The following is a 24,381-nucleotide window of genomic DNA, read 5'->3' as shown; positions in this document are numbered from 1 at the left end:
TATGAGGCAGTGCCGTACATAGAGCGTGGGACAAAACTAAACACGGCCTACAGGGCAGTACAGAAACAAAGTGTAATAAATACAACCTGAGCTGAGAACAGGTACACAGGGCAAAGAGGTAAAAGTGAGTTCCAGAACAAAGAGAAGATGGGAAAAGGATGGAGTGAGGTGAGGAGTGAACTAAAGAAGGCAGACCCTGTGCCCAACAGGGTGGGCGCCACTAACAGAATCAGGGCAGTGATGGAGTAGCAAAGGCAAGAGAGATTCAAAGAGACAGGGGCAGGAGTGAAGTGTTGAGTCTGGGGAACCGAAGGTGAATGTAAACAGGAAGAAGAGGACACGAGGATAAGAGTGCCCTGCTCAAGGCAGCTTACATTCTAGAGGGGTGGAGGAGATTGACAGGAGACACAGAGTTGGGAGTTAGTGTAAGTAGGAATGGAGGAAGAATGAGGGTGATGTATAGTATGATTAGTGAAGAATGGAAGAGGAGGGAAGGGGAGAAGGTAAACAGAGGAAGGGTAGGCATCCCTGAACAGATCGATTTTAAGGGAGCATTTAAAGATTTGCAGGCTAGGGGGTAGCTTGATAGAATGAGGAGATCATTTCAGAGAAGGGGGGTAGCAGAGGAGAAATCTTGAATGCGGGAGTGAGAGATGGGGACCAGATGGGAAGTTAGGCAGCAGTCTTTAATATGGTAATATGAAAGCCATAACACAGTGTCCAAAAGAAAGACATTCAAGCTAATTCAAATTTTACAGGAACATTGCTGAATCATAAACTTCAGCAAGAGTCATTTTGTGCCATCTCCTCAGCTACAATTCCTGAGAATACAGATAGATTCAGCGAGAGATTAAGCATCAATGTCAGAAGAGAGAATCCAGAAGATTCAACAACTGGTTTATATAATCCAAGCTCAACAAAAGTCTTCATGAGGGAATGTCTCAGGTTGGGATCACAATCTGGAGTCATTGCATCTACCTCTAAGACTTACACAGGTCATCAGAAGGGAAAGAGGAGTACACCTTTCAGAACCAGAATGGACTACAATAGCAACAGATTAAAGCTCAAAAGGCTCTGATCTCATCTGAACAGAGAAGTAAAATAGGTTTATGGCGCCAAATGGAAGAGCGGCTGCATGCAATCCTCCTGGAACCAAGAGCAGTGTGACGTACAATACAACACTTTATGCCTCAATTGCAACACAGACATATAAGGATCTCTTTAGACAATCGAGTGGTTTAAAACTTTCATGAGCAGACAAGAAGGCACCAGGAGCAAACACATGATGGCAGAGATATAAAAAAACAGATCATGAGTAGAATACAATCTAAAGCCCTACTCAGCACTTCGCATAGCAGGAAAGTCAAGGAGTGGTGCATTATCTCATTTAGTATCAGATTTATCTAGGAGAATGGTCACTGAGCAGCAAAGTATTTCTACTACAGTCGCAAGGACGCAAAAGCAGACACAAAGCTTTGGAACTTTGAACTGGGATATGTGTTCTCTCTTGTTCCTTCAGGTACACCGAAGAAAGTAAAGAGAGATGGAGTAATAGTTATTATTCCTTTTCAGCCTCACATACTTCATAGTATCATGAAAGAGGTTCTTGGAACAACCATGGCCTCTGCCACCTCGACAAGACCTTCTCCTTTAGGGGACAGTTTTTCACTCAACTCCAGAGAATTTCTTTCATGATGTGGAGATTGAGCGGCCACTGTTTAAGAGTAAAGGTATCTCTGACAAAGTAATTCCAGTACTAATACAGGAAAAAAAAAGAATTCTTCCATAGCATACTATACAGTTTGGAAAACATTTATATATTGGCGCCAGTCCAAGTTAACCTATGCACTGAATGTTAGCATACCTCAGATACTGGACTTTGTTCAGGAAAGTTTGCAGAAAACTTTTACCCTTATGACATTGAAAGTACAGGTATCGGCACTGAGTGTATTTCTAGATACACGATTAATATCAGAGAATGTAATCAAGAGATTCTTTCAAGCAGCAAAAATAATTTGTGCTTGGATAAAATCTTTTGTGGTGCCATGGGATCTCAATCTTGTTTTGGAGGCTCTAATATTGAAAACCTTTGGACTCCTACAGAAAATATCACTGAAATGGCTCACACTCAAAGTAATATTCTTGATAGCCACCACATCTACTAGAAGAGTGAGAGAACTTCAGACTTTGGGGTATATTTAAGAAAGCACGGTAGTGCACTATCGTGCACTTACCGTGTAAATTAGGCCAGGATGTGCTCTCCGCAAATTTATTAAAGGTGCATCGCAGCAGATATCATTGATATCTGCTGCTTTGCACTCCTGATCGTTTTTGCGAGCAGTCACCATTCAACAGAATGGTGACTGCTCCTGGCCGCAATCTAACAAGTCCCGAAAAAATATTTTTTTCGGGAACTTGTTGTGTTAATGTACGCCAGCTGAGGCTGGCATACATCATAGGAATTACTTGTAAAACTTGTGCTCTTCGGTATGCCCAGCTCTGCTCCGGAGAGCAGAGCTGGACAGCGCATGCGCAGGGAGTGATCTTGTGATCCCTCCCTGTCACAGCCTCAAGTTCTCCGGTCAGCACATGCGCAGTAGCATGAAGAAGATAAAGTAAGCCGAAGAGGAGGAGATCCGGAGCCAGCGCGACCGAAGAGGCAGTGGTGAGTATGGGTTTTTTTTATCACAGAAACAGCAGTTTTTCGGAACTGCTGTTTCTGTGTTCCATTTTTAATAAATTTGAGAAATACATCAATCCTTATCCATGCAATAAGGATTGATAAGTATTTCTTGTTTTGTCCGATAAATGATAAATGTGCCCCTATGTGGTGCAAAGAACCGTTTCTGAACACACACTTAGATACCGGGGTACTGCAAACAAATCCTGCATTCTTGCCTAAAGTAGATTCCAAATTTCATGTGAACCAATAATTGTACTTCTGGCTCTGTATCCAGAGCCAGCTAATGAAAAGGAGGAAAATTTATATACAATAGATCTGGTCAGAGGCACATTCCACAATGTATCCAGCGACAACTTCTTGGATACATAAGATGCAGACTTCAGCAGAGGATCTCTGCAAATCAGCAAAGTAGCACAATGGCCTCACCAAGTCCTAAAGTTTTGAGTATGACAAAGTAAAATTGTTTTATTTGTTGTGAGTTTACACTTAACAAATTTTAGGACTTGGTGAGGCCTAGATAATTGTTAATTATGTCCTGATATGCAAATACACAGGTTTGAAAGAGGCTGTACTTTGACTGTGTATGCATGTTTCTTCTGAGCATAAATTAATGCAGTCATGTGGAATTATTACTTAAAAGTATAATTAGAACAATTGCAGTCATGGCAACATTGAAGAATTTGAAGAATTATTTATTAGACATGAATTAGATAGACATGTTATTATATGTGGACTCGTTTAAGTTGCTTTGTTTCATTTTTTTCAACTGATTGGACAAAGTTTGTTTACTTTTGCTTTTGAGCATAATTAAATACAGGAACTTCTGCAGGCTAGGCATTAACCAATCATATTTATGTGCTATTTATAGTTGTTTGTTAGAAAAATATAGATTTATCAATAAAGTCTTAATACATAAAATAATAATTGTGAGGGCATTATTCAGTTTTTAGAATGATTCTCTTTGTTATTAGATGATGTAGTGGTCACTACAATGCTTTTTATATTGTAAAGAGGTACTAGAATCCCCTTTCTATTCTATCTAGCTAACTAGAATGGGCTCTGCGTTGTACACTGGTCTGATATGTCTGCAACAGTATCCCTGATTTTCCATCTCCCAGGTTGATGTCTGCAAACAGCATTCTAGACAGATTTAATCAAACGATGATTTAGTTAAGTGATACTCAAGCTTTTATATATATTAACATATCTCCCAACGTTTAGCTCTTTGGGATTGGGACATGTGTTTTAATGGGTGGTGACTAGTGCTTCGGAAGCGCTGAGTGATCCCTTACCCCCTAAAACTGCTATGCACGTCACAGGAAAGTGCGTGGGGCACCCGTTTGTAGTGCAGAGTGGTGATGGGCACACTTCCCATCAGTCTTGGCAGCTGGGACAAAAGTTGTGACTGTCAGAAAGGTGGGATAGTCTCCTAGAATCAGGATTCTACAGCGCTAGCCAGGGCTGTTGAGAGTTATGTATTGTCAAAATGTCTTTATGTTTGGTAAAGCTACGCTTGTATTTTTCATATTCTATGAAAATTCTTCCCTGTGTGTTTTTTGCATATTATTTAGACACTTCCTTTACAGGAGGGAAAATTCCCACTATAGATGGCAGCTGATAGGTGAAACAACGTTACAGATTAAATCATATGACATTTCAATTCACATCTGATGATTTCTAAAGAGGAATCCGGAAATCCAGAGCACTGCTATTTCAGCAGAATACACAAATATCATCACCAGCAGTGACTTATAGAGTGGCATGTCATCAGCTTAACAAATAATTCTAACACTTTAGAATTTTTGACTTAACTCTTACGAATATTTCCCTCGGAAACGGTGTAGTATATATTCCAAACAAATAATTCTTAGTGATAATGCTTCAGTGAACCAACCACACCAATGTATCACCAAATACAACTCATGCTGATGAAACACCAATGCATGCGTACTCCTGATTTGTGCTGTGTCATAAAAGCAATCATGCAACCACACAGCACACTTACAACTAACACAGATGGTTCCTTATATCTTCACTGGAAAAATTATTCTCTAAAAAAACAAAAGGCAAAATGTATATAGTGAAGTACAATTTTAGATACAAATTTTAATTTATTTAACTCCATTACTCTTGCAACTTCCAAGAACAAACAATGCCTTTAATTAAAATATTCGCTTTTCATACTTTCTCTCATGGAACACAGGAATTCAATCATTTTCCCGAAAACCATATTTGCCCACTTTCCTGGAATGTCCGCGAGACTCCCGAATTCCGGGTGCCTCTCTCGGGACAGCAGGCTGCAGCCCTGTATCCTACCCACTTTCTAGTGAAGTGTGCGGGGCAGGGGCCTTGATGATTCGTTGGGGAGAGTTCAAAAGTTGGCAAGTATGCTGAAAACTCTATCGGGTTCATATATTTTTTGATAGTTCTCTTAAACCAATTCCTATACCGACGAGAGCAGATAAGGAAAGGAAACATCTAATGCATTTATTTCTGAATGCACTTACATTTACATATACAAACAATAACATTTACATTTTAAAACATTTAAAAAGTTACCCCCAGGAGTGTTGTTTGTCTCCTATCATCATACTGAGAAAATGATCAGATGGAAAGTCCCATGAACAATCTGTAGAGAATCGTCCGAACGTATCCTGATATGAAGACTGGAGTCTTTTACACCATTGACACTAAAAGCCTTTATCTAAATGGTGGGGGTTTTAGGCAGAACTTCCTTTTTATACTTACGCTGTACAATTACATTGGACAGTACATCTTTCACAAACACATTGGAAGTAATTAAAAATGACCATCAACATAGACATAAATACAAAGATGATCTCTTTTATTGCACTTAATGAATTTTGTATCTGAAATGTATTTAGTATTACTTGTATTACAAGGAGGAGTAACTTTTCCAGGTACGTCATCGCGCTCTAGATCCACTTAGGCATTCTCCATAAACCCTGTTGCCATAGCACCGCTTAAGGACAATAAATCAGTTAACATAGAACCACGGGCGACGTAGATTATCTGCACTAAGCTCTACCATGTAGTCTTGCTGTCTATAGAAATACCAACATCCAAAGACCATATGTTGATGCCAAATTTACATATGTTGATGCCAAATACCTATTACATTGACACATCAGATAAAAATATATTTTTATCTTTTTCTCAATTGATCAAGTCAGATCAAAATCACACCATTGTAAATCTATAAGCAGCAAATTAATACGAGACCATTTCTGTTCACAATTATAATCTCACTGTAGGATATTTATATGATAGTACCTTGTAATTATATCTTAAGATGGAAATCATGTATATGTATCTGTATCTTAGTAAAGAATACATTAAGCAGCATTAGTTAGAATTAATGGAACCAACCCTGATTTGGGATTTCCAATATATTATTGTAAAACAACTTGAGCTTAAAATCCGCATTAAGTCGCTTTGGGTGCAATGCTTCTAACAAGAACACCAAGAATTATTTGTTTGTATTATAAATTACACTTTTTCTGAAGTCAATATTTGTAGGAACTAAGAAGAAATTCTTTCAAAAGAATAAAATAAATTCTTAAGGACTTATAAATGAACTTTTGACTTATTTGAGAGGTAGGAGCCTATAATTGTTTTTTGGTTATGCTAGGGTTGGAGCTACACTTGCTGTGATATTAATCCAATTGGCCAATGTTGCCAGCAAAATTGAGCATTTGAATAATTGTAATCCTAAATAACATTAAACAAATACATGAAACATTGCGCACTAAAGTCATCTGCATTAGGAGCCTAAAGGTGTCTTAACACACTATGATGTGAGAATATTATTTAATTTTATTTCATTATTATTTTACTTTAGTGGTTAATTTTTGAGCATTTATAATGCTCATTAAACTTCCCTTTTTTACTACCTATTTCCCATATTGAATTGTTATTGCTATTTCCATTATAGGATTATTTCTTGGATATTGTGTGTTTGGTCCCATTGTGCCTAATGCTTTTCATTTTTTGGTTGGTGATTTATAAGTGCTGGGTGGTCCCTTTTCTAAGTAAATAGCTACGAGAATAGCACTACCTTAAATTGTAAGAAGAGTTATTGCATTGTTTACAGTCTTCACTGTTTCATAATCCATTGAGTTTCCGGCAACAAAAAATGTGCCAAATTTGCCATTCTTTTTATTTTCCAAAAACATGATATAGAAGTAGATATAGTGTGAATAGACACAACAAAACACCGATATCTGGGAAGGGAATGTGGAGATGGTCTGAGACGGCAGTGCACAGCTGTGTGGGTAAGAGCCATTTATTTCTGTGTGGCCTCGCTCATGACTGATAAATGTGGGGGCCGTGGTGACTGAGAAGGGTCCTCTTCCCAGGTGTGTGTGTGTGTGTTCTGTAATGCTCTGATGCCCGTCTTTTCTCAGATCCCATCTCTAATGGGTCTCTGCCATTTGGCTTCTGCTGTTTGTATTAGTTCAGGTTACACCTACTATTCTTGCAGGCCCGCATTCTGCACACTCTCCCTGTATCAAATGGGGAACAGAGATGCTTTTAAGAAAATAAAGGAAAAAAAATCATACATTTAGTTGTCAGGCCCAAATAGACACAAAGTGGGGCCAGGAAGGTGCGGCTAAGTCAGTGATTTCACTTTATAATACCGGATGCTTCTCTATTAGGAGCTGTGACACATCAGCGGCAGTGGTAGAAGAGCGCTTTGTTCATCTAGTAATTTTCCTTTATTTTCAGTTGCCTCCCACATCGTTATTTATTTTATGTAAGGGAGTCCATATAGACTGGTCTCATTACCATGCTATACATAGAAAACATATTATGGAATGCACAAGGGTGGAAAATGTAAATTTATTTTAAAAAGAAACAATATGAATAGAGATATTGTAAATACAGTGACTCAAAATCGTTAAAAAAAAATGCAGAATAGCCAAATATTTATAAATTTATTTGATACCAGCAATGAGAATGTAGCAAATTAGATTGTGTGCTCATGTTACTGGAAGTTTATTTTGTCACCTGGGGTGTATCAAACTGCGAGTTTGCCAGCATGTGAAATCGCGGCAAATCGTGGGTGTTTACCCGCGATTTTTTTAAAAAAAACTGGAAATGTATCAAGCTGCGATTTTGACACTGATGTTCAAAATCGCTGGTCATCTCTGGCGATTTTGGGCGATGTAAACACTCCCGAGATTAGCTATCTCTCCTGTGTTTGGCAAACTCTCCTGTGTTGTAACAGTGAGTTGTAAACACATCACTGTTACACTGACCTGTCATACAGCTGCCAGAGCTCCGGCAGCTGTTAAAAAGTTAAAAAACAGATAAAAGTTTAAAAAAAAAAAAGCGTGAGGTCCCAGCCAGCCAGGTTGCCAAAAACAGTGTGGCCATGCTGGTGCTTGTATAACTACAAGCACCAGCATACCCACGGCAGCCAGGGCATGTTGGCACTTGGAGAACCACAAGTGCCAACATGCCCTGACATTCCTGGCTTGCTGGGCCCTGTAGTTCCACAAAGAAAAAAGTTAACAAAACAACAACACCCCCATACAAACCACACATATTTATTAAAAATAATAAAACCCACAATAAAGACACTAACCACCCTCTTTTAAACCACAACTATTTATTAAAAATAAAAAAAACCAATTACTTACCGATGATGTCTTCTTTCTTGATCCAATGTCCCTTATTATTTGTACATCCATCTTGCCGGCTTGCACCAGTCCCAGCCATTTGTACCTCCATTTGTGGTTCTCCAAGTGCCAACATGCCCTGGCTGCCGTGGGTATGCTGGTGCTTGTAGTTATACAAGCACCAGCATGGCCACACTGTTTTTGGCAACCTGGCTGGCTGGGACTTGTAGTTCCACAAACAAAATTGGTGTCAGTTTGTTTTTTTAACCATTTAGCGCCGTATTACCCTACTACCCTCAGCCCAGGGGTAGTAGGAAGAGCCCTAGTGCTATCAGCACTGGGCTGGTTCTTTCTAGGGGGGGCCCGCTCGTTTTTTTCAGCGGACCCTACTCCCTAGGGAATCCAGTCCAGCGCTGAACAGTCTAGGGTTGGTTAGTCATTATGGCAGGGGGACCCCTGCCGCGCGTCCCCCTGCTATAGTGTCGCCAACCCTGGCTGGTTTGCCTAGTGCTGGTAAAGTGAAAACCGGGGGGACCCCACGCAAAATTTTTCCCCGATTTTCACGGGACCAGCACTAGTCAGGCAGCACTAGGGTTAAGCATAAATAGCGGGGGGACCTCACGTTTTTTTTTTTTAAACTTTTATCTGTTCTTTAACTTTTTAACACTGCCAGGGCAGTGTAACAGTGATGTGTTGATACAACACGCTGCTATCAAGCAGCGTGTTGTATCTGGCGTGTTTAGAAGCAAACTCTCCTGAGTTTGCTAACTCGCAGCTTCATACATTGTAGACTTGTATAGCTGCAGTGGCAAACAGTGGTGAATTTGATCTCTGGCGATTTTGCAAGTAGCGATTTTGACAGAAGCAGAACTCTGGCGATTTTGTATGAAAACTCAGCTTCATACATCGGGCGAGTTTCAACTCTCCTGAGAAAATCGCTGGAGTTGCAAACTCGCAGCTTGATAAATTTACCCCCTGATGTGTTTTGCTCTTTTAAATTGTGCATGTGCATTTTGTACTAGAGGTAAGGAGAAACAAGTGGCACTGAAAGCCACAACCACGTTTCTGAATTTGCAGTTGTCTATGTAGACCTATTCTTTTATTTTGTATTGATACAGTGAACATTCAAATGTTGTCCAGCGTAGAACAACAGTCATCGTCTTGCTCTGTCGCTGTTGAACTCCCAAAGAGCAAAATAGAGTCATGTTGTCAAAGAGTGAATAGATAATATATAAAAGATAATAAATTATCTACATAGGAGTTGTGGTTTGGATTAAAGCTGGACTGGGTCTAAAAATCAGCACTGGCGTAGAAACCATACTAGTCACATTATACACTAGATATTGCTATATATCCATAGATGACAAAGTGGTTAGCATTGCTGCTCCACAGTGTTGGAGCCCTGGATTATCTGCATGAAGTTTGTATGTTATACCCGTGCCCCAGTTTCCACCCACAGTACAGAAGCATACTGATAGGTTCATTGACCCCTGTGTATGTCTGGTAAATTTAGACTGTGAGCTCAGGGCCATCTTAACAACATTATGGGCCCCCGGGCAAAGCAGTGCACCGGGGCCCCTAGATATAGATATATAGATGTATACAGATATAGATATATAGAGATAGAGATAGATAGATGTACTTGCTCAGTGACCCTTGTAGGGTTTTTTTGCAGGTTTTTTTTCTTTTGCAGGATTATTTATTCTCATTAAGAGCTGTGCCTATGGGGCCCCCTTGCCCGTGGGGCCCCCGGGCAGCTGCCCATCGTGCCCAATGGAAAAGATGGCCCTGTGTGAGCTAATTTGGTGAGGAATTGATGTGAATGCATAAACATTCTGGGCTTGGTTCATCAGTGCACGCGTTCTGAGCACAACATGTGTTTGTTTAACAACGCAAGTAAATGGACTCTGCGTACTCCCAAATTCAGCTAGGAACGGATCTGAAGATACGTGCGCTGATGACTACGGGTGTAGGTTTGATCTGCTCTACTGTACAAAACACTGCAGGATACGTTCAATGCCTATGTGGAATATACATTCACAAAAGAAAGCACAGAGGAAAAAAAACTATAACATGAATGTCACCTGTTAATAATGTAGGCATTAATAACATAACAGTTAAAAACAAAATAAATATTTTTCTTAATATTTTGTTCACCCCATGAAATACTTTTATTATGATTATTTTAATGTCAACTGAACATAAAAGAAATGTTTACAGTTGCTCCTGATTGCAAACACGTTCTAGCATGCATACATGACTGTCATCACTAGTAATCAGGACTTACACTAGCCCTGTAACTGGAGCAAGAGATACGGCAGAAGTATCTTTGAGATGCCCAAACTTGATTCTGAAGCGGCTGCGTGCACTCGCGTTTCGCACTCTCTTACTGTACATTGAATACGGGCAAATGTCCGATCCCCACCCCGTTCACTCCCAGAAATCGTAGGTTGTAGAAAGTGTCCTTTGTGTATGTAGATGCAGTGACTATGGCTGCGTTCACTGGCGTATGTCCCGGTTCTGAGAATGCACAATTTTGCATATGATACGGACAAAATTGGCTGATGCGTGCCTCAATGAATCAGGCCCTGTATGTTTTTACAGCACTGCGTAGTATGTTAGCATTATAGAAAGGATTGTAATCATCAAATAACTAGCATGCTATATAATTTCAGAGTCCATCAATATATAGCCCCACATGCACATAAACATTAGAGAAGAATATACACAGACACAACATTTTACACCACACAGTGGTGTCTTAAGGCTGCTGCTCCCAAATTGCCTGCCACAGTCCAAACCTTCTATCTACATCATTGTATTGAATCTCCTCCTTCCGTCAGCCATGGCAGCGCCTTCGCTTTATACATTGATATGATGTCAGCCATTTTCATTGGACTGAAACTGGATTTTCTTCTATTAAAACTTCTGGTATCCCAGACCAAAATTATGACCTCTCGGTGCAGACTAATAGTTTAATAACAGCCTTAAGGAAATAGTCTACTTTTGTAATGATATATATTAATAATCCAAAGGGCAATGCCTGCTCCTATAACGTTTTCATCTACCACTGTCAGCTAGTTTGAATTATACTAACAAAAACTATTTGTGCTTGCAATGCACAGATGATACAGTACAATATTTACACCTTACAAGTAATTTTAGATACACACTGCTGAAATATTAACACACGTTTGTATAAACACTAGGCAAACCTGGCATGGTTTGTGGGTGCCTGAAACTTTGAACAAGTGATATAATATCACTCATTAAGTGTTTTTATTCACCCTGCCGCGCCTTAACACTGAGCGCCAGCCCTGACATGGAAGGGCAGCAGCCGGTAGCTTCTTCCCTGGCTGTCCTCTACTGCTCCTCCACGTCCGTGTTGGGTTATGATATCATATGATGTCACAGCCTAACTCCACACTCCCAGACTGAGAGGCGAAGCCTCCAAACAAGGTAAGGGGTCACAGGGGAAGATGGGGTCCCTGGGGTGGGGTAGAGGTGCTTCTTGTGCATGCATCATGCTGTGTTAATACCTTTATAACCTCTGACACAACAGGCCCCCTGGCAAATGCCACAATAACCATATTACCAATTAGGGTTTGGTGTGTATAAAGGAGCAGGCTGCAGAAGAAGTATTACAGAATAACAGAGAAAGAATACACGTTCATTTGCAGAGCAATGCTATTTTGTGACCCCACATTCCTACTATTGTGCATGTAAACCCAGTTTTATAAGTGACTGCATAGTTTGGGGGTAAAGGGTACATATGCAAATACTTGATTGCTTATTTGTACACTGAAATTTAAAGTTGATATTTGTGTGCTACATAAAAAAACAGACAATATTTAACTCAGCTTCAAAATAGAAAACTAATGCACCCCTTGCATTGTAACATGATTTCGTCCAGGAGACTAATTACTCATTTTTTTTTACTTAACTTTCCTTAATGAATCAGGCCCAGAGTCACTACTTACTAGTTAAGACCTGGGGGTAAATGTATCATAGTCCGGTTTTTTCAACTCGCCGGAAATCGGCGAGTTGACAGCTAAAATTTAAAGCGGCGCTGGCTTGTACAGGCAAGTTTGGCTTTACAAGCCAGCGCCGCTTTAAATTTTAGCTGTCAACTCACCGGTTTCCGGCGAGTTGAAAAAAACGGACTATGATACATTTACCCCCTGGTGGTAAATGTATCAAGCTGAGAGTTTTCCGGCGGGTTTGAAAAGTGGACATGTTGCCTATAGCAACCAATCAGATTCTAGCTATCATTTTGTAGAATGATAGCTAGAATCTGATTGGTTTTTCAAACCCGCTGCAAAACTCTCAGCTTGATACATTTACCCTCTGGTGAGTGAGGGAACACAATTGAAAAATATGGGACATTTCAGTCTTTATAGACCCCCTCATGAAAATGCACATGTTCTTGTCTAAGGCAGAAGGTTTTAAACCCTTCTTACAGGCTCTTCACCCCCACCTTAGGAATTACATTTTCAATTAAGTCAGATTCCCAAAATGACACAAGCTTTCTAAAGTAAATTATCTATCACTAAGATATATGTTTGGGCACCTCAGAGAATCTGTCACCTCTGCTCTGCTTGAGTGGCTATATGGTTTACAACTTTGGGCTTCAAACTCCTCCAAGATTCTTATCTATCTCGCTAGTTTTAAAAGACTTGCATAGGTTCAAACTCATGTCATCTAGCAAAGCACACGTTGAGATTACATTACAAGGTTACATGCAATATACATTGTCATACAGGAATTCAACAGAAAATAACAATCAGTCATTCGATATACTACATAATCGTCACAAAGTCTATCCACAAAACTATTGGACAAGGAGGCACAATTGTGCATATAGTAGTAGAAGTAGTTTGGGTTTGCTTTATTTAGGGTTTATAAATTACACTTACTGTGTTCTAAAGCAAGGAAAATTTTTAGTTGCACTGACAGGGAGAGTGTGAGTAGAAAAGGTACCGAATACTTCACAATGCATTATTATGTAACTATAGATATAACCACCCACATGACTTTGCTGTATTTTAGTTTATTTATGCAGCAATCTGCTATGGATAAATTTAATGTATACAGTATATACGTGTACTTGGTGTGCTGTAATGTTTTTTGGAAGTGACCAGATCATGGTAGATGGATATCGTATGAGACTTTATCAATGTAGTGTAGGGTGGGCTTCAGTATATTACTATTGGCCTCAGTAGTTTCTAGATCAACCCAGTGCCATGGTGACAAAGACTTTCCAAACATCTAACTTCTAGCAGATATCATTGAATGTATAGGACGTTACAGGGAAGCTTAGGGAGTCCTCCAATGTTCCAAAGTTTTGACCACTCATAAAATTGCATTGTACATCTCATCTCGCTTGTGTATTATTAAAGAAATCCTGAAAACATGAACTGAGTTTGAACACCCCTGGTCTAAAACATTGTCTGGGACTGCTTAAAATGCCATAGCAATCATTAAATGATATGTTACCTACTAAACGTCATACTCAATGGTCTGAGAAGCACATTGTCAATCAATGCTGGGCTGTCAATAAATTCAGAAGAAGCTTGAAGAATATATTGGATAACAAAGCTGAGCATTTCCCAGCCTTTACAGGCTAAAGTTAGATCTAGATTTTTTTTTTTATCCTGAGCCTATATGCATCCAGTCAGTTACCTCTAAGTATGGGATCTTACTAGCAGATGGAGATAGCATCACCATCTGTAGCAATTGTATATAGTTAATCATTATTCTAATTAACCAGTGACATCATGGAAATAAGGAAATGTATAATAAGAATAACAACATTGTGCTATATTTTCCACTATACAATACCGGTTTTTATGATATCGTGCCACTTGAAGTCAGTTACTATTATCATATTCGCTCTCGTCAAAATATTGATATAGTGAAATGCAAACGTCAGAACTGGGAAGAGTAGCTTTGTTTGAGGCAATTTACTAAAGAGACAAAAAACTGACTTTTCTAAATGGTTCATTTTTTTTCAGCAACAGTTTAAACTTATAAAGATCTGTCCATGAAGAATATTCTTTTTATTCGTTTGTTTGAATTGTTCACCTACTTATTGATGCTTGTTCTATGTGCAGTTTTTAAAGTATTGTAAATACAATATAATTATTATAGTCCATGCTCATATAAATGTAGAGCTATGACCAGTCATGCAAGGTGTATGACTACAGTGCATCATGCCTTGTTTACTCAGTGAAATGCCCATGGAATACCATTCACTCATACAACCCACACTGCATGTACACCATATCACACATGATGTGCCACAGCATGCCACTCACTGATTTTATTCTTATTGGATGCATTCCATACCACCGGTGTAGTCTATCCACGCAGCATGCATCATCATCATCGGCTATTTATATAGCGCCACTAATTCTGCAGCGCTGTACAGAGAACTCACTCACATCAGTGCATGCCCTTCCATTCTCAAATACCACTTACAGGAATGCAACCCTGCTATCCACACTTGTTGCACACAGTGCAATCCAGGTGTTATATGAACGCTGCACCTTCCAGACATATCACTTGTTCTGGGTTGCACATCATGCTATTTACACTGCATGCATACAATGACATCCAAACTGGTTTCACACACGTGACTTATGTGCTACCTGCACATGTCATACACACTAAACACATAATATGTCACTTTTCCTAATTCTTCCTTTCTAATAAACTCATCTGGCATCATTAGCATACCCTTAAACCCTTTCTCCTCTGCAAACCTCTGTCCCTTTTACAACCCTATGCAAAAAATCCTTTAGCCCTTTTCTTCGTCTCTGTTCGAACAGTTTTCTTGAACAATGTAAATGGTTTTTTTTCATGCTCTCCAATAGATCCTTACTATCATTTGAGACATCACTCTCACAGCCCAACTATCCTTCACAATTAGATTGATGTCATTATTACCATTACAGTAACAATTTAACAAATGGATTGCATACGCAGCCCGTAGACTTGGTTTTATTGGAAATGACAATTGGGTCAGAATGATAAATTTTATTGAATATTTTTGAAGTAGTAACAGACTTTAAAAAACCGAAACATTTGGATAGTCACTCTATGTGTATTCATTTGTGTCTATCTATTTATAGCTTGCTTGGCTTCTACAAGGGAATACTTCCTCCTATCCTCGCAGAGACCCCAAAACGAGCAGTAAAGGTATGTTATTATTACGTTTTATCTATATAGCGCCAACATTTAATTATCCACATCAGTCTCTGCAGCTGTCTAAATTCTCTACCACACAAACGCACACATACTAACATCTGTATGTCAGTATGTTTTTACAATGTTGGAGGAAACCCATGCAAACACGAAGAGAACCCCACAAAGATGGGGACCTGGAATTGAAGCTGTTTTTGCAGTTCTGTGAAGTACCAATTTTAACCACTGTGTCACCGTTCGGCAGTATTGTGCACTGATTAGTTGAATACTAGAACTATATTATGCATATCAGTATTTTTACTCTCACTCACTGGAGTATGCTGTCATTATGATTTTTCTTACAAAGATTATTTAAACTAATAAAATTACTGTACACATCCCATAAAATATTTATGTATTTTATTTTTGAAGAAAGAGTTAAAAACTTCTAGTTCTGGAGCTAGTCAGCTAACTGGGGACTTGACCTGTGACCGAAATCATCAGAGACGTTTGTTAAATGAATAGTAAACTAGAAAATCGTCTCCTGTTCTGTAAAACAAATTCTCTATTTACATGTCATGCAAAGCTTTGCTTTACCTGCGCTATTTACATAACGTTGAAATTACCATGGGAAGCAAATCAGTACTTTTGGCAGTTCTGAACTCTGCACAAGAAGAATTGGAAAATTGTCTACAACCTCCAACGTTTTGTCTCTAATAACAATATTTGCTATTAACCCTGTATCTCCAGAGATCACAGGTGTAGCAGAGTAATGGTTTTCGATACAAGCAGACTATGGCTGGTTACTTCTTGCCACCCTGTGACGTTTTAAACATTCCTCTACTCTGCTATTCTGGGGTACATGTTTAGGGTGGTGTCATACTGGTGCTTTTTACTCAACATTTTAAGTCTAATCACTCCATGCACTGGTGGAACTGCAGAAGGAGCAGCCGCCATTGGGCCAGCCGCCCCCGCCCCCCCCCCCCACACAGTCTAACATTCCCCCCCCCTTCCCCCTAGGCCTCCACTCTGCTCTCAGAAAAGCGGAAGCTTCGTCTGAGCATGTGCCGGACTTGCAGCTCATTTATGATCCAACAAGAACACTGTGTAAGATATCATAATCAGGTTGCGTTGTAGAAACCACTCATCACACCAGGTAAAGAAGATTTGCCATTCCAATGGAGCAAAGAGCAATTTTTTTACCTTTTCTTTTTGTATGTAATTACATCTGCACACAGATCATATTTGTGTTAAAAATTAAACCTAATTAAATAAAAGGTTTTTACTTAATACAGGACTACCACTAATGTTGACTGCAGTTCAGGGAATGAACAAGAAAATATAGCAGAAAAACTGTATTTCTTAGTTACTGCAAAAGGGATATAAACCATACCAAACAGACTTTAACAGAATGTGAGCGTTCTTATACTAAAAATAGGTGATAGATTGTCAACACCATCCACAACTGCAGATATTGACCATATATTTGTACTTAAATGTTCTGTATCCATCTCTAAAAAGTTCCATCAGAATACAGACATCAAGTAAGGATGAATTTATTCAATGCTTTCCCTTACATAGAGCAACCTCTTGCAAACTTCACTTCATAAACATGTCAATTAAAACTCGCACATCCTTGGTGCAACCTTCTTTGCCTTAATTAATTTACACTATTCAAGAAGGACATCCACCAAACAACATACAGTCTTTGTTACAGAATCATCCTATCCAGCCATGGAATAGTAATGATCAAAGCTGGTAGTTGCCCTGGAAAAAATTCTGAAAGTGGCCTCATGGAGGCTGGATGAATTCAGCTGTAGGCAGGGCCAAGATAGAAGCATCCAGTTGGCCCAAGCCACATACATAGTAGGCAAAACCAATGCAATATGCAGTGGTAAGCGGAGTCACAGCAACAGCAGGTGGAGCCTGTCGCAGAAGTCGGAGCTAACACAAGTCCCAATGGGAAAACACTACGGAATTTGCTGGTGCTATATAAATAAATGTTGATGATGATGAAGTAGGCAAGGCAATGCATTTGTAGGGGGACCAAACAGAAGTAGACAGAATCAGTACACCTGTGGGTGGAGTACATGCATTGGTTACCTGAGTGGTGTTGCTTAATCCAGTAGTTTCCCAGTGTTAGCAATTAACTACTTTGCATTATAACTTTGCCAGTATTAGTGATACATATATAATACAAACTGCATCCTAGTTACCGATGCACAATACAGAGAGCATCCTTTTGGCCGCCATGCAATACAGACCTCATCCTACTGATGTCCATATGTTGCAGAGAGCATCTAATGATCATCATACAAAGTGGAGAATGTCTTGTGAAAATGCAGTGAGCATTCTTGTGACCACCATAAAATGCAGATCATTCTCGTGACTGCCATACAGTAGAGTGAGCATTCTAGTAACCACCATGCAATACAGAGAGCATTGTTGTGACCATCATATAATGCAGTGAGCAACCAAGTGTCCGCCATACAATACATGCAGAGAATATTCTTGCCACTGCCATACAATACAGAGCAACCTAGTGACCACTGACTCTTAGTTGAGTGGTCAAATTCTCCTTCACCCTCATAATCAACCCCAATCATCATTACTAACTCTCTTAATCACAATAGTAAATTCCTTTAATTATACACTTTCCACCTTCCAACCCACTCACCTGTTGCTGATACGATTCTTTTTCTCCTTGTTGCTGATGCACAGCCCGGCGTTAGAAAGTGGGATCCTGCCACAGCATATTAGAGGAAGGGGCCACCAGAGAGGAGACAGGGGGTTATGCACTGTAGCAATAGGCTGCATTCCTTTTACAAGAGGAGAGATTAAGGTGGAGCCCATGCTTTTTCTTAATAACAATAAAAAAAACAGTTCCTAGCACTTTATCTATCATCAGTGAATCACTATAAAACTCAAACCACACCCCCACCCACCACCGGATGAATAAATTAAAAAATATATGGAGGGGAAAAAAAAGCAAGATCAAGCGGCCACCAGGATGTCCCATGAGGCCAACGACAGAGTCCCGACTTACACTCTGTTAAAAAAAAAGTCCTGCTAAGGTCCTGGCTAAGGTTTATGGCCAGTATGCCCCTGGTAATGAATTCAACTGCTATTATATTGATGTAAAATTCTTATTGTATTTGTGAACACTATAGGCCTGATTCATTAAGGAAAGTTAAGGCAAAGCCATGTTGCATTAGAGGGGGAGTTAAATTTAAAATGTGATGGCAGATTTATAGTTGGGGTAGGGCATGTCCTAGATCAACTTTGAATTTCAGTGTACAAATAAGCTATCAAATATTTGTGTGCTACATCAAAAAAACACAGTATTTTCCTTATGTGCAAAATAATAAACTTATACCGCTTTCATACTGTCGCCCCGGCAGTATCCGGGGTATATGAACCAGGAATATTGCCGGGGCGGCAGAGGGTCTACCCGGGTCTCCATGGCAACATCACAAGAGGAGCTCTGATTGGCTCCTTTTGTGATGTTTTTGTTTTGTTGTTTTTTTCAAACTTTTAACATTTATGTCTGATGAAACCCGGGTAGAAAAACCCGGGTCTCACCATTCATAGTGCGGGCGACCCAGGTCGGACCCGGGAATTACCCCACCCAAAGACCCGGGTCTAATTCCCGGGTCAGCCGACCTGGGAATTAGACCTGGGGGTAAATGTATGAAGCTCCGGGTTCTTCAACACCCGCGAGTTCGGCGTCTTCAGCGCTTAAATTTAAAGCGGCGCTGCCTTGTAAAGGGAAGTTTCCCTTTACAAGGCAGCGCCGCTTTAAATTTAAGCGCTGAAGACACCGAACTCGCGGGTGTTGAAAAACCCGAAGCTTCATACATTTACCCCCTGGAGTCATTCATAGTGCAGCATTGACCCGGGTTGCCGGGTCGAGGCTGCTGTATGAAAGGGGTATTATTTGCACCCCTTGCATTGCAACATGGTTTGGTCCAGAAAATTTGAGTAAGAAAACTTACTCAATTTTTTGCTTAACTTTCCTTAATTAATCAGGCCCTTTATCTGTTGATTTTTTTTCCTGTAAAATATCAGGTTTGCAATATTTTGTATAGGCTAATGTAGATATCATTTATATTTATGTTTATTGCTATATATTGCAGACAGTAAATTCTGTGTAACATGCCCATTAATTCTGCCACTGCATACAGACCTGGTCATCTATATAATTTTATTCTAAAAATGGCAAAACTAGTAAAGCAAAATTTTGGTGTAGAGCACTTTTTGTCATGCTACATTATAATATTATGTATTGGAGGCTTGTCAAAACAGGCTGTATCATTAAAAATGTTCCTGATGATTTACAATTTGTTTTTTTTTATTTTTGGGTGTGGAAGGCGGGTGATGTAGTTTACCGTTTATGATTACTGTGGCTGAATTTATGTTTTTGAAATGTACAGGCTTCTAGGTACATTTAGCCTTAAAGATGCAGACTTTAATTTCTGGAGTTATATTAGTGTAAGGGTTTGAAGCTCATGTCCCTGCTGAGTGTGGACTTTGTCCTTGTAATTTCATACTCCAACCAGAGGTGCTTCTGTATCTTGGACTACAGTTAAGTCTTGCTGCATTCTCCTGCAGTTAACAAACTGCACTTGTTACTTGGCCTTTAATTTTTTTTATCTTGCTACAATAATGGCCCGATCATTGGTGATGTTATGCTGACTCACAGTTACAGTTTCTGTGGTTTGGTCCTGATCCTGCAAACCTGCGTTCTTGGCACCCTGTTTCCAGTGTGTATACCCGAGTTCCTGGCACCCTATTCCTAGTAGGCTACGCTGCATTTCTGACATCCTGTTACCACTGTAGAATCCCAAGTTCCTGATTCCCTGCTAGCAGTGTGTGATCATGAGTTCCTTACATCCTGCTGTCCATGTGCAATTTTGTGAGTTTCTGGCACTTTGATATTAATATGCTCTTGAAACTCTGCTAACCAAGTGCAATCCTGAGTTTCTGACTCTCTGCTACCCAAGTGCAATCCTGAGTTTCTGACTCTCTGCTACCCAAGTGCAATCCTGAGTTTCTGACTCTCTACTACCCAAGTGCAATCCTAAGTTTCTGACTCTGTACTACCCAAGTGCAATCCTGAGTTTCTGACTCTCTTCTACCCAAGTGCAATCCTGAGTTTCTGACTCTCTTCTACCCAAGTGCAAGTTTCTGACTGTTTACTAACTTTGTGCTGTCCTGAGTTCTTCACACTTTACTTTATGCTTCTAACACTCTGCTATCCAGGTGCAATCCTGAGTTCCTGACACTGCTATCTGTTTGCTCTTGATACTCTGATACCTTTTTACCACATTAGCTAATAAACTGGATTCACTTTAATTGTGGTATGTAGAATACACCACTTATTGGCTAGATGTCCAAATGCAAATTCAGCCATTCTGGGTTGTATGATAACTCAATAGCTAAAACCACTGTAAGGATGGAAGATGATCACGTGGATTCCCTCCCGTGGCTTCCAGGGCGATACAAATCAGCCTCAGCACCATCCCTAAAATAAAGTAGGAAATCTGTTGGATTATAGGAATGGGTGTACTTGAAACTCAAATGATGGATTCCCGTGCCATTTAGGATGCGTCGTCACAATTGTTTTTGGGGGTTTTTCAAATCAATTGTGTATTACCAGCTAATATTTACTATTATTTATTTACCATGTTACAACAACTTATAAAAACATATAGCAGCTTGGTTGCTGGTATGGTTGTAGAGGAAGGCAAACTCAAATTACTTTTCACACTACAGTTTTGTATGTAGAACCTTACAACTTATATTCAGCAACAGAAATCTCAGACGATTTAAATACAGCAGGAAACGACCTCTGCCTTGAGGAGTATGCACTCAAAATAGTCAGTGGAGACACATAGGTAGGTAAAAGTACTAAACATTTTATTTTTACTTATTCTATCTTACTGATTTGTAGAAAATATGTGGAGTACAGAAAAAAAAGGGAAAACAGGGATATGGAGATAGGTATACACAGGGTTACTAGCAGACAGTCATTTATTTAACAGTGACTATAGCAGTAATGAAATCAAACAACAGTATCAACAAATTACTTAGTAACTCGAACAATGTACATAGAGGGCCTGAGTCATTAAGGAGAGCAAAGCATAGAAAAGGAGTAACTTTGGGCAAAACCATGTTGCATTGTGCATTGAGGGGGAGGTAAATTTCAAATGTGGGAACAGATTTATAGTTGAGGTAGGGCATGTCCTAGATCAACTTTAAAGTTCATTGTAAAAATAAAGCTAGCAAGGACTTGTGTGTTAGATGAAAAAAACAGCCAGTATTTAACTTATCTGCAGAATAATAAATTAATTTGCACCCCTTGCATTGTAACATGGTTTGTCCCAGAGAACATTTGCTCCTTTTTTTGCCTTCATTTCCTTAATGACTCAGACCCAGAGTGTTTAATACAGCAACCTATCAAAAAGACCTTTTACAGTTACTCACAGATGAATGTAGGTACTTGCATGATTAAGACTTGCAACACTGCCAGAAATATAGAAGAAATCAAAGGTGACTACGTTAAAAGGAATAGAGTTCCACTAGTAAGGAGCATTCCAAGAGAAAGGTTTAAGGTGTTAAAGAGCAATGGGAAATGATGATGCATAAAAGAGGCAGTTTTAAAACAAGTGAAAGAGATGCCTTAGGGTATAAGGAGATATAATGAATGAGATGTTGAAAGGTGCAGTTGAATCACTACTACTTTGCTCTAAAGTTGAATACAATTTCTCAGCGTAGTTGGAACCAGCACCTGTGATTATCACTCCACTTGTTCTAAATATGTTCCCACTATGATTGTTTTTAGGGTTGTTCTTGAAAGGTTTTCGGAATCTATGATTATATTAAGCAATAGTGGCTTTCTCTATTCACTTTAATATTCTAAGTTCATATTGTATTTAAGTCAACACCTTGTTTTGTAAAGCTTGTTTGCATTTCACAACAGCTGTATTTACACTGTGAGAAATGCTAGGTTCTTGTTATTTTACCACACTTAACATGTCATGTAAATTTTAAGTGAAGTGGCACAAAATATTTTTTTTAAAGGGTAAACAATGGCTAAAGGCGATGGACAAACATTTTTGAACTAACATTAATAATATGATCTTTTGCAAATGTTTCTCTGATGGATGAAAAATCAATGTACAAGCTTCTCTACAGCACTAATGGCTATCTGCGGGGTGCAGCCACATTGTTTCAACAAAGTAAAAATTAATTGTAGTTGTGGCTTCATGCCAAGTTTTATACAAGTGGATGCACAAAGCAGGTGTGAGAGTTCATGCTATTCAAACTCCTCTGAGACAGATCAACTGAAATCGTCAGCGCACAAGTAGATCTGTTATAAACATACTACCATATTATCCTTTACTCCTCCAATGTATATCTGTTTTTATTTACGTTTTACCTGTATCTTCACTCACTTGGGGGAAACTACTAAAGCAAAATTTTCATGACTTAACATTGCGATAGTCACATCACTAAATCTGTTAAAGGGAAACAGAACATAGAAGTTATTAGTTTAAAGCTCCAAAAAGTTGCCAGACATAGCAAAGTCCCTAAAATCACTGATCTATCCAGTGTTAGTATAGAAAACTGAACAATTGATTTATTAAATTGCCATTGAAAACACCCAAAATTTTCTAGTTTCATACACTCAATTAATGCCTCCAACTATGAGATGATTTGGGGGGGAAAGAAAAAAAAGCTAAAAAATGTTATGCATGCGCAAAGCTTCTCCCAGTCATTTCAATGACCAATACATTACAATAGAGCTTCTGTAGTGCTGTAGAAACTCTGTTGAAATGGATGAAAATTCTACTTTAATAAATTTACAAATTCAGCCTCTGGACCTTGGGGGTCTATGGTAAGAAAAAAGATTAGGACCCCTGGAGTGACAACTTTAATGAATTATACTAAAATAGTAATGCAATAACACACATAAATAAATTTAAAAAGCGAATAAAAGACTGCACCAAACCCTCACTTTAATAAATAAATTCCTGATGCACCATAGTCAAATGGGAACTCTTTATTCTTAATTTGCTGTAGTGAAATGGGAAATAAAATTATTTTCTTTTGTCTTGATCTGTTCTAGTCCAATGAAAACATGAAAAAATATGTGCATGCAAGCTAACACTACCCCCACTAATCAATGATCAAAGCAGTGAGTTCTGGGACTCCACTTTGCTTCTATTTGATTGCAAGTGGTTTCCTACACTGACTGGCTGTTGGGAACATCCCAGGGACTCTCTGCTTTGATCCCATCAATAGAAACAAAATATATTCTATTGATATGAGGGAAATACGATTAACAATACTGTGGAGCTCCATCCATTTCTATTAGCTCATTCATTTCAATGAAATGAATGGCAAAAGCTTTGATGTTTAAAGAGTAAATCCCATTTTTAAATCACTCAAAATTGATGAAAATCACCACTATTTATTTTTCAAAGAAAATTGCTGTTTGGTAAATTAGAAAGTTTGGACAGAAAGTTTACAATTCCCGCCCCCCCACCTCCTGGAGTATATAGATATCTATCGTTCCATCCATTTATTTCTTACCTTATAATATGTTAACATGTGCTAATAACTTCTAATGGAAGTCATAAATAACAGTGGTGCTTCCCTGCTACCCTGTTTTCATATGCTTCCTTCACACTTACTAACCTTATCAAATATTGCTATGTCCTTTTCTTTTTCTTTTGTTTTTGTCATCACTCCACAATGGGAAGATGTGTTTTTTGTGCTCTGTCCTTACTTGGACTCTATTCCGAACTGTATACCAGAAAGTGCTCACATGCTGAAAAGACAATAACTCTAGCAAGCAACATA

General features: G+C 39.0%; 1 protein-coding gene across 2 annotated transcripts in view; it reads left to right on the top strand.

Annotated features, from left to right (window-relative positions):
- The window catches only part of SLC25A21 (solute carrier family 25 member 21), a 306,693-nt gene that overhangs the window by 219,028 nt on the left and 63,284 nt on the right, over window positions 1–24,381 (top strand). Inside the window, exons 1-2 of one of the 2 annotated variants that reach the window (XM_075193077.1) lie at window positions 10,010–10,133; window positions 15,462–15,528. In XM_075193077.1, the coding sequence (XP_075049178.1) occupies window positions 10,102–10,133; window positions 15,462–15,528 (99 nt within the window). In that variant the 5' untranslated portion in view covers window positions 10,010–10,101. Of the gene's footprint in view, window positions 1–10,009; window positions 10,134–15,461; window positions 15,529–24,381 lie in introns of those variants that run through there. The other variant, XM_075193076.1, reaches the window with a different exon arrangement.

The sequence above is a fragment of the Mixophyes fleayi genome, chromosome 12 (assembly GCF_038048845.1).
Source record: "Mixophyes fleayi isolate aMixFle1 chromosome 12, aMixFle1.hap1, whole genome shotgun sequence".
Taxonomy (NCBI): domain Eukaryota; kingdom Metazoa; phylum Chordata; class Amphibia; order Anura; family Limnodynastidae; genus Mixophyes; species Mixophyes fleayi.
This window is presented reverse-complemented; position numbering and strand designations above follow the sequence as displayed.